The sequence below is a fragment of the Atheta coriaria genome, unplaced genomic scaffold, assembly GCF_025399875.1.
Source record: "Atheta coriaria isolate IRGN ID8LTWV9N9 unplaced genomic scaffold, Caltech_Dcor_3.1 hic_scaffold_10_pilon, whole genome shotgun sequence".
NCBI classification, from domain to species: domain Eukaryota; kingdom Metazoa; phylum Arthropoda; class Insecta; order Coleoptera; family Staphylinidae; genus Dalotia; species Dalotia coriaria.
Genome location: NW_027045452.1, coordinates 7902223 through 7914081, shown reverse-complemented (window position 1 = coordinate 7914081; position 11859 = coordinate 7902223). Strand labels below are relative to the sequence as shown.

Below are 11859 nucleotides of genomic sequence, written 5' to 3'. Positions count from 1 at the left end.
TCTCCTTCTATCATATAAAAGAGAAATAGCTCAAATATTGCCACGGGTTCGCGAAATATGACCAATTTTCCACCGTAAGTTTTAAAAAATGCTTAAAAAGAGCAAACTTTTGCGACCATTTTGAGACAGTTAGGACTGAAATACGCGAAGTTTCAAGGGTGCACTTTGAAAAAGGACTCTTTTTCTATCATATACAAGAGAAATAACTTAAATATTGCCAAGAGTTCGCGAGATATGACCAGTTTTCCACCGTAAGTTTTGAAAAATGCTAAAAAAGAGCAAAGTTTTGCGGCTATTTTGAGACAGTAAGGGTTAAATTTCGCGGGGTTTCAAGCGTGCATCTTAAAAAGGGACTCTCCTTCTATCATATAAAAGGGAAATGGCTCAAATATTGCCACGGGTTCGGGGAGATATGACTAGTTTTCCACCGTAAGTTTTGAAAAATGCTAAAAAAGAGCAAACTTTCGCGACCATTTTGAGACAGTTAGGACTGAAATTTTCGAAGTTTCAAGGGTGCATCTAGAAAAAGGACTCTTTTTCTATCATATACAAGAGAAATAACTTAAATATTGCCAAGAGTTCGCGAGATATGACCAGTTTTCCACCGTAAGTTTTGAAAAATGCTAAAAAAAGAGCAAACTTTCGCGGCCATTTTGACACAGTAAGGATTAACTTTCAAGTGTGCATCTTAAAAAGGGACTCTCCTTCTATCATATGAAAGAGAAATAGCTCAAATATTGCCAAGGGTTCGCGAGATATGACCAATTTTCCACCTTAAGTTTTGAAAAATGCTAAAAAAGAGCAACCTTTGGCAGCTATTTTGAGACAGATTGGATTGCAATTCGCTATGTTTCAAGGGTGCATCTTAAAAAGGGACTCTCCTTCTATCATATAAAAGAGAAATAGCTCAAATATTGCCAAGAGTTCGCGAGATTTGACCAATTTTCCATCGTATGTTTTGAAAAATCCTGAAAAAGAGCAAACTTTGGCGGCCATTTTGAGACAGTTAGGACTGAAATTCGCGAGGTTTCAAGGGTGCACCTTGAAAAAGGACTCTTCTTCTATCATATAAAAGAGAAATAACCCAAATATTGCCAAGTGTTCGCGAGATATGACCAATTTTCCATCGTAAGTTTTGAAAAATGCTAAAAAAGAGCAACCTTTGGCGGCCATTTTGAGACAGTTAGAACTGAAATTCGCGATGTTTTAAGTGTGCATCTTGAAACAGGACACTCCTTTTAGCATATAACGAATAAATAACTAAGATATTGCGAATGGTTCACGAGATATGACCAATTTTCCACTGCATGTTTTTAAAAATGCACAAAAGGGCAAAATTTTGCGGTCATTTTTAAATTAGAGTGGAATTTCGCGGAGGGCAAGGGGTGCTTCATCCGAAACCTTTCCTGTGCCATAATAATTCAAAGTAAAAATAAAATTTTCACCAAAAGTTTTGAAAATTTCAAAAAAGGGGCAAACTTTTGCGAGGTATGTAAAGAAACGATAAATATTTGTCGCTTAAATTAGAATGAAAAATATGATTGCATTATAAACTTACCAATTGTTGTAAGCATCAGTCACGAGGGTACAGCAAGTGCTGTAAATAAAAGAAAAGAAGTTGAAACATTTAAAAGATTTTGGAATGATATATTTATACATCATAGGAAAAATACAATATGTGCTGTTGATTGAAAAGTTACTTACACAAGGATAATGATGGAAAAATCTACATGGAGGCCATCCTATATCCGACCGACACCGAACTTTGCAACTAGCATAAGTATGAACACGAAACGCGATCAAGTACCTACCACTTTTGTACAATAATGTATATTAAACGCGCGAATAATAAATAACATTAATTAATATCGTAGTTACAATTAAATAGTCAATTGATGATCGAATATAATGCAAATTTAGAAAGCAGAAGTCCGAACAAACAATACGCGTCGATCAAAACACGTCTGGATCAACCAGAGACCGGCACAAAACTGACTGCAATCCATCAGTAACGAATGCATGCCGTAGCCGAGTTAGCAACGTCGCGAGAGTTTATGATAAGACTACCTGCTGCCCAAACCGCGCAGGCATAAGCAATAGATGCGAAACCGGCGCGTCGATTGCACGCGACCTTGTGCGCGAATAGCAATAGATGCGCTAAGCTGGCGGCGCGTCGACGGCACGCGACTTTGTGCCCGAATTACAATAGACACTTTATCTGCGATCTAAACTAAACTAGAATATACTGCAAGCGACGTGAGGGGATTTCAACGACGACAATCAAGAATCTCTAGAGGCTCTATTTTATTGAAAAATGTGTATTAAGTCGTCTATTAACAATTACATAATGTGTTTAATTTTGAACAATATTATATTTTTACTGTATTTCATTTTCATCAACATGAACACGACGCAAGACAGCAAAGTAGGACCATGAAGAACGCAAAATCTGTAAATTACATATTAAATTGATATTAATTTATAACTAAGTATTTAAAATACTTACAGCAGCAAATGTTACCAAGGAAAGCGTAAACAAATTTCCCGCATACAAGCGAATAGGTACCTGCGTCCTGGTCATGATCATCAACATTTTCTTCTTGTATTCAACCGAGTTCCTATACCAGTCGGAACTATACACCGAGAAACATATATTCTCACTCTTCAGAATGATTTCATTCCCGAACCAACAATAAAGAATAATTTCCACCAACATGCATCCTTGATACAAAACCATTGAGACAAATTGTAAACTAAACAACTCGACCAAAGTCAATTCGAACATAGTTATACAAATTATTATTGTACCAACAGCAAATTGAGAAAGTACTCCAATGTTAAAAAGTTCCCCAATTTCAATTGTCGCACTATGAAAACAAATAAATCATCATTAATATCAATAATTTTTGATTTTTTTTCTACTTCCACTTTTGAAACGCCTGTATTTCTATGATATTTATATTTTTTGAGACACAAAAAGCGGTACTTTAATTACGGATGATCAAAGTCGTGACTAAAGTAGTTTTGTCACGGGGTGGAGCTTGCGTGTGCGCATTTTCTACGGTGTCGTACAATACCATATAAAATGCTATGCGCCGTCAATCAAACAACGCAAAATGCAGTTGTACGAGTATGTAGAAGAAGAAAAAATATCGCAAGCATTACGTCACTAAACGTTGTTAAAGTACTTACTCTAAAATCTGCCAGTGTTGATGAACGCACTCAATCAAAATCTTATCCATTTCCATTTCCAATTCAGGATGCGTCTTAGCATGATTACTATCATCCAGTAATCCCAAATCAACTGCTCGTTTCCCCATTCGTTCCAAAGCAAACTCTCGAATATTCACCAACGAATCGTTCAAAACATTCAACTCCCCACAGATCACAGACATGAACGACGAAACAGTAGTATCCATACTCACATTCGTAGCAGCATTGATCGAAGTCGAAATTATTTGATAAGCAAAGATTAATTCAAACGTCGGAGAATTATCAGTACTAAACGGATAATACGAGCTGAGTGGTAATGCCATGTGTCCATCTGCAGATTGATCAATCAGAGGGAATATCCCCCAGAGAATACAAGTAGACAACGACATTGATATGAAAAGATAAAACGTGAACTGCGCTTCAAAGATGCTCCTCTTCAACATTCCATATTGTTTGGCATTGCGTGCACGAAATTTAGGTCCTTGTAGACTGTTTGCAAGAGCACATATACGAGGATTCTTGGTGGTAAAGTGATACAGTTTAATTATTTGCGCAAAATGAGTAAGGAATAAAAATGATGCTTCGGTAATCTTCTCCAAATCATCCAAGGATAGCACAATGTTTATAACTTCAGTGACTATGTACAAAATGAAGAAGAAACCAACACAAAATGTGGCGTAGATTTGGTAAACACCTCTGATTAATGAAGAGGATTCTTCTGGTGGCCAATATCCTAAAAGTTGCAGGACTTTTAGATTAGGCCCTAAGGCGTCTCGTAATACCAGTGTGTCCCACTTTTCTGGCATAGCGGCGGACTGATTGGGAAATAAATTAATATTTACTATTTATACAAAATCTTAGGCATGTTCGAAAACACTATAAGTAGTAATTATTTTAATTGTTTTCATTTTCATCGTGCTTCTAACGAAAAGGATGCAATTAGATGTTAATTACAGATGATTATTCTTTAATCAAAAACTGGAGATTTTCCGAATGGAAAACAACAGTTGGAATAACAGAATATTTCAGTTATTATATTTTAATAATAAAAAAGAGTCGTATTTTTTTTTGATAAAAATTCAACGCTTATCGGTTATTTATTCCAAACAAAATGGAAATAAACAAAATAATATTTTATATTCAAGACAGGAAATGTTAAAGAATGAGTTCGGTGTATTGAAGATAATAAAGTATGGTGTATTATTCAATAAATAAATAAATAATAATATTAATATTAGTTTTACTTAATAAACACTGAAAGTTGATACATAATTTTAATTTAAAAATTTGTATTTGTAAAATTTTTGTGAATTATGAATTATGGAATGTTGAATGACGCGTGAGAATATAAATGTGATGTTTAACAAATTGTTTTGCGTGTTGGCATTCATTATCGATAACAAAAAGGACTATAAAAGCCCGATACATGTAATTTGTTAGTAGAAAGTTTTTAAAAATCGAAATACTACGCAATGTTTTCCCGAACGTTTATATTATTTCTCTGGGCAGTATTTGTTTCATTTGTACACTCACAATGCCCAGATGGTGGTCAAATTTTCGGTAAGTATAATACATTAATTGCATATTGAGTATCAAGTGCGCTAAATGCCATTTAAATCACGAGATTTTTAATTTTCATAGAATGGGGTATAAGTGCAGCTGGAAGAAACGTAATTGTTAACAGACATAATGATTACCGTAGGATGATTATGAACGGGCAGGTTCCGGGACAACCACGCGGGAAAAACATTCAGATGCTATCGTTTGATGAGCGTCTGGCTCAGGAAGGACGAAAAGTCTCCCGGACGTGCAAAATGCAACACATCATCGCTTCTGATAGTAAGATTTTGTTAAAATTTAAAAACAGAATTCAGATCATAATTTTTAGGCCGTTGGAGTTGGGTGGGTCAAAATGTATACATCAGTTGGAGTTCCCGGAATGTTGGGGGTCAGGATTGGGAAGCGGCGGCGGCTTCATGGTTCAACGAATACAGAAACTTCCGGTATCCATTTGGATCCAATGGTGGCGTGACAGGACATTACACACAAGTATTATAATATAATAGTGAATTAAGTATCTAGTGCGCTAAACGGCACTTTAGTAACGATTAGCCACGTGATGCATAAAGTTATTTATTCTATTTCGACTGAATTCTATTTTCACTAAAGCAAATCCGCAGGCGGAAACTCCGCCCCGTGACTAAAACCCGTGACTAAAATACATTAGACTCAATGCCAGGAAAAAACTGTCACTTTATAAGTGGAAGTAGAAAAAATATAAAATAATTACATTCCACTATTTTATTTTCTACATTTGTTTGTATAGGTTATTTGGGCAAGATCCAACAAATTGGGATGTGACTTCATTCGTTACTTTGACAGATCCAAGAACATGTACGCAAAATTATATACATGTAACTATGGACCAGGGTAAGACAATTAAATACTAATACATAAATTAACATTAATACAATGAATAACAATTTTTTAGGCAATATTCAAATCAAGCCCCATATGAACTCGCCTAAAGTTTATTTATGCATTTGTATAATAACAATAACATACGAAATTGTCAGGTTTACGAAAGTAAAGATTAAAGCATGATTCACATCAAAGAATCCCCACGCAGAAAACCTCGGAAATCGTTCACTTGCTTGCTTCCATAAAAACTCTAACCTTACTTTTGTGCTTGTCTCCTTCATATTGCAAAGTACCAATAAATTATTTGCAATACAGATTGTTTTGTGGCTTTCGTTGATGAAATTCTCACAGACGTTTGCAGTAACAAAAACTAGCGACTGAAATTTTAATTATTAATAGTATATGAAGTATCAAGTAGCTAAACAGGAGTTTTAGTCACGGGATTAATTAAGAGCAAGCGTAGAGAGCGTTTAATCAATCAAGTGATTCATAAGTTCTTTGATTTGTTTGACTGAAGGCACAACGCATTTCATATGGTCTTGTGCTGCACCGTAGGCCTATGCGCAGGTGCAAGCTTCATCCCGTGACTAAAGCCCTATAAAGTACTTTAGTCACGGCCTTAGCCGTTTTGTATGTTAAAATCGTGGAAAAACAGGCGCTTCCAAAGTGGAAGTAAAAAAGCAAATTTTTAATATGAAATTTATACTTACAAGAATAAATAGATTAAAACAATACATAAACAATCCAATATTATTTGGCATATTATTAGCTTCCATATACCCCCTCAAGAACATTTCCAGCGAGACTAAAACCTGATACGATTCAAAAACTTTCGTGAGAAATACAACACGTCCAAAAAGTTCATTATAAACATCAACCCAGTTCATAATGATATTATGATCTTTAATCAATTGATTAAGTATTGATTCGTTAGAATTGTGTTGGGTTACATCGATGATTTTTAACTGTTTATTGAGTCCTGCAAGTTGATATTTCATTCGATTACAAAGTAAATTTCTCCATACAATTAAAGCTTCCATATAATATAACATAAAAAGTTCAGTTAGACGTTGACATGTAAAATATATAGTCACTCTGGTAATAAACACGTAACCCATTGTGCCAAGAATACCAAAAAGAAGATATTCCACAGGATACAAAAATATTTCAAGTGCCAATCTTGGCTATCCAGGTCGTAGTTCAGTTGCTCAGCAAGTAGAAATAATTTATTTAGTTTACGAGTCCTTTTTTGTGTGTTGAGTAGAATGAAGTCAAGCATTATGAGCGTCACTATTATTTTTCCGAGCATTGAATCCATTGAAAATTGTTCATAATATAATATAAATACATGTTTAGCTGCTTGAATAAAAAACAAGATGAATAGCAAACTAATGAGTCTACAAGTACTTGATTCGAATAATTCGGTTTTTCTGTTGTAAAATGGAAATATTGATAAGAAGCAGAGCCATTGTTTGAAATAGAACCAACTCTTTGTCGTGTACATACTTTACTCGTACTAAAACAATTTATGTACAATGCAGTGAGTCATTAGACAAAAACAAATCGATAAACAATTAATTATTCCGTTTATCTTGTTAATTATTTTACTAAAATGAATAAAATTACTAAATAGTAATAAAAATACATGTTAATTGTTTATCATTTGTGCCCTTTAAAAAAATATTATTCTGTAGAAACATAGAACATTTATCTTTTCTATTATGATTGATAAGAATGAAATTAATAAAAAATAAAAAATAAAAAGTTCAAATACAAAAACTTAACGTTGAAATATGTATCACGCGGTTAAACGTAGTTAATGTGCCGTTTAGCACACTTGATATTTTATATACTATTAACGTACGTTTAGATGCAGGACAAACATAGTGGTAAATAACCTTTTCAGTGTAAGGTAAAATGTTCAATTTGGGTACATCAGTTGGAGTTCCAGGAATGATGCGGGTCAGGATTGGGAAGCGGCGGCGGCTTCATGGTTCAATGAATACAGAAACTTCCGGTATCCATTTGGATCTAATGGTGGCGTGACAGGACATTACACACAAGTATTATAATTTAATAGTGTATTAAGTATCAAGTGCGCTAAACGGCACTTTAGTAACGTTTAGCCACGTGATTCCATTTTCACTAAAGTGAAAAAATATAAAATAATTACATTGCCCAATTTGGTTTCCTACATTTGTTTGTCTAGGTGATTTGGGCGAGATCCAACAAATTGGGATGTGACTTTATTCGTTACTTTGACAAATCCAGGAATATGTACGCAAAGTTATATACATGTAACTATGGACCAAGGTAAGATAATTACTTATTAATACATAAATTAACATTAATACAATGAATAACATTTTTTAGGCAATATTCAAATCAAGCCCCATATGAACTCGCCTATAGTTTATTTATGCGTTTGTATAATAACAATAACATACGAAATTGTCATGTTTACAAAAGTAAAGATTAAAGCATGATTCACATCAAAGAATCCCCACGCAGAAAACCTCGGAAATCGTTCACTTGCTTGCTTCCATAAAAACTCTAACCTTCCTTTTGTGCTTGTCTCCTTCATATTGCAAAGTACCAATAAATTATTTGCAATACAGATTGTTTTGTGGCTTTCGTTGATGAAATTCTCACAGACGTTCGCCGTAACAAAAACTTGCGACTAAAATTTTAATTATTAAAATAAATTATTTTGAGTTTTTTAGTATATGATGTATCAAGTGGCTAAACAGTGGCTAAACGAGTTTTTGACACGAGTGTTTAACAACGTGTAACCACGAGATGCTTACATTAATTTTTCAACTTCGACTCTATTTCCACGTTGAGGTTTGAAACGCACAGTTCGCCCCGTGACTAAAGTGCGGGTCTAATGTTCTTTAATCACGACCTTGGCCGTTTTGTGCCTCAAAACGATGCAAATATAGTGCTTTATAGGTGGAAGCAAAAAAAAATTAATATATTGAAAATTATACTTACAAGAATAAATAGATTAAAACAATACATTAACAATCCCATATTATTTGACATATTATTAGCTTCCATATACCCCCTCAAGAACATTTCTAGCGAGACTAAAACCTGATAAGATTCAAAAATTTTCGTGAGAAATACAACACGTCCATAAAGTTCATTATAAACATCAACCCAGTTCATAATAATATTATGATCTTTAATCAATTGATTAAGTATTGATTCATTAGAATTGTATTGAGTTACATCGATGATTTTTAACTGTTTATTGAGTCCTGCAAGTTGACATTTCATTCGATTACAAAGCAAATTTCTCCATACAATTAATGCCTCCATATAATATAACATAAAAAGTTCAGTTAGTCGTTGACATGTAAAATATATAGTCACTCTTGTAATAAACAAATAACCCATTGTGGAAAGAATACCAAAAAAGAAGATATTCCACAGGATACAGAAATATTTCAAGTGCCAATCTTGGCTATCCAGATCGTAATTGAGTTGCTCAGCAAGTAGAAATAATTTATTTAGTTTCCGAGTCTTTTTTTGTGTGTTGAGTAAAATGAAGTCAAGCATTATGAGCGTCATTATTATTTCTCCGAGCATGGTAGCCATAGAAAATTGTTCATAATATAATTTAGATACTTGTTTAACAGTTTGAATAAAAAACAAGATGAATGTTAAACTAATAAGTCTACAAGTACTTGATTCGAATAATTCGGTTTTTCTGTTGTAAAATGGAAAAATTGATAAGAAGCAGAGCCATTGTTTGAAATAGAACCAACTCTTTGTCGTGTACATACTTTACTCGTACTAAAACAATTTGTGTACAATGCAGTGAGTAATTAGAAAAAAAACTAATCGATAAACATTTAATCATTCCATTTATCTTGTTAATTATTTTACTAAACTGAATAAAATTACTAAATAATAATAAAAATACCTGTAAATTGTTTATCATTTGTGTTCTTTAAAAAAATATTATTCTGTAGAAACATAGAACATTTATCTTTTCTATTATGAGTGATAAGAATGCAATTATGATACCAATTGTCCATATAACAAACACTCCTTTTACATTGTCAAACTGTAATTTTGCCGGCTTTTTAGGTGGATGGCTGTTGTCTAAATACTCCAATAAGTCCGCCATTTTATTTTCGGCCATGAAAGCATCCCATTCCCATTTGGTCATTAGGCCACCACTTTTGCATCGTAGAGCATAATCGTCCACGAGTGGAATAAGCATTAAGTAATCAGGTCGGAGCACAGTGATTACAGAAGAGGTTCTTAGAAAGAAATAATCCATTGTTTGAACGTACGGGAGATATTGATTTTGTGACTGATTTTGTGTAGTTGAAGTTCTCAGTGAAGTTGATACTATGAAAATATAATAAAATGTGATTATTTAATAAAACAAAAAAAATGATAGTAGTTTTCTACTTCCACCTTTGAAACACATTTTGTGCCTAGTTTTAGGGCACAAAAAGTAGCACTTGAATCACGGTTGTGACTAAAGTACTTTAGTGACGGGGTGGAGCTTACCCCTGCGTCAAACAAAGCATCATACGCTGCTGTAGCACGTGTCTACGCGGTTCGCATGGCTGCAACCTTACATTTATGACCAGTGTGCAAACAAATCTCAAATTTTTCAAATAAAAAAGTTCTAATACAAAAACTAAACGTTGAAATAAAGTGGAAGTAAAAAACTATCTATCATCACGCACTTAAACGTTGTTAATGTGCCGTTTAGCATACTTGATTTTTAATATACTATTAACGTACGTTTTGTTGCAGGACAAACATAGTGGTAAATAACCTTTTCAGTATACGGTAAAATATTCAATTCGGGTACAAAACGAGAAAATGCACGAATTTCTGCTTCCTTCAATAAAAAACATTTTTTGTTATTTTTTAAAATTTATCTCTTAATCTTTTTAAACTTACTGTAAAAGTTTCGGGTGCATACACCGAAAATGGATTATTAACCCACTCAACATGTAGATTAGAATCAGCCAAATCTTCAATTGTTCGAATCTCACCTTTGTAACTAACACTCATCAATTTATTAATAATTCCAGAAGAAAACAAACCATTATATAACACTGCCAGTATCAACAACGTGGCGATCAAACACCTTGCACGGATATTACTTGGTATGTTATGAAATCGTAATGCTTGAAGAAGGAACAATCCAGTAATTTGTGTAAAACTCGGCCTGTTTGCATTTTGATTAAATGATTTTTCTATATAAAAGAAGATTGCTATTAAAATGAAGCAGGATATAATTAATACAAGTAGTTTTAATTCTATAACTTGAAGCAGTTCCAACCAATTGATATATTTTCTAAAATATAAACAATTTAATAACAAATATACTAATAAACTTATATTTTTAATACCGTGGTTTAGGTGCAAGAAAACTTAAATCTAATCGTGTTAATGGGTAAGTCATGATTCCATTTCCGGGTTTAAAAAATCCCAATATAAATGCTGGCAGGAAATAGTAGCCATGTACAATATTCACACTCATGTTTATAGATGCAGCAAACGTGATTAATAAGTTCATGTCAGTACCAATTTTCTTTCCTAAACAAACATTAAACGTTAATATTACATATTTTCCCTTTCTCTAGTTATAACTACAACTGAGCGCACCCCCCCACCACTTTCTGCGGGTTCCGCGCAGTGCGCGTCGCGCTCAGCCGTGTTTGAGCCTTTATATCTACTTACTTCCAATAGCAATTGGTAAAAGATTAGCCATATTAGCAATAGTCATGACACCACCAGCACGTTTCCTCCTCTCATCCGAAAAGAACTCATCAATGTTATCATCTTCAAACCTTCCATCAAAAATTCTCCAACGATTCAAAACCACATCAGTTTCTAATATCCAATGATCAAAAGCTTTTATAATGAATTCATCTTTGTGTTTTTGAACAAAAATCGCATTTCCTACATATGCAGGAATCTTATCCCATTCAATACTAAACCGTGTGTGTTTGTATTCATCCATTGAAGCGTTTTCACTAAGTAGAATAATTCCCTTAAACCTGAATTCTTTGTTAAGAATAAAACACCAATTAGTGTATCCGGTGCGGACTGGATTATAAACAATGTAATGATTACAAGCCTGTACACATTCCGTTGGATTTATATATTGCGCTGTTGTAAAATTAACAGAAAGTAAAGAAATATCACTGTATTGAGTGTCATTGTTTGTGTATAGTTGAACGATAC

The 11859-nt window shown here is 33.6% G+C and overlaps 2 protein-coding genes across 2 annotated transcripts; one reads left to right on the top strand and one right to left on the bottom strand.

The window, feature by feature from the left end:
• Positions 1–2377: 2377 nt before the first annotated feature.
• On the bottom strand, positions 2378–4019 carry LOC135800840 (odorant receptor Or1-like). The gene is made up of 3 exons (XM_065314170.1): positions 3193–4019; positions 2507–2867; positions 2378–2449 (listed from the first exon to the last, which is right to left on the bottom strand). Exons 1-3 carry the CDS (start codon positions 4017–4019, stop codon positions 2378–2380), a joined length of 1260 nt encoding a protein of 419 aa, XP_065170242.1.
• A 618-nt stretch (positions 4020–4637) lies between these two features.
• On the top strand, positions 4638–5846 carry LOC135800661 (cysteine-rich venom protein VAR7-like). Its single transcript, XM_065313961.1, has 5 exons — positions 4638–4773; positions 4855–5052; positions 5102–5262; positions 5540–5643; positions 5705–5846. Exons 1-5 carry the CDS (start codon positions 4686–4688, stop codon positions 5739–5741), a joined length of 588 nt encoding a protein of 195 aa, XP_065170033.1. The 5' UTR covers positions 4638–4685; the 3' UTR covers positions 5742–5846.
• The last annotated feature ends 6013 nt before the right edge of the window (positions 5847–11859 follow it).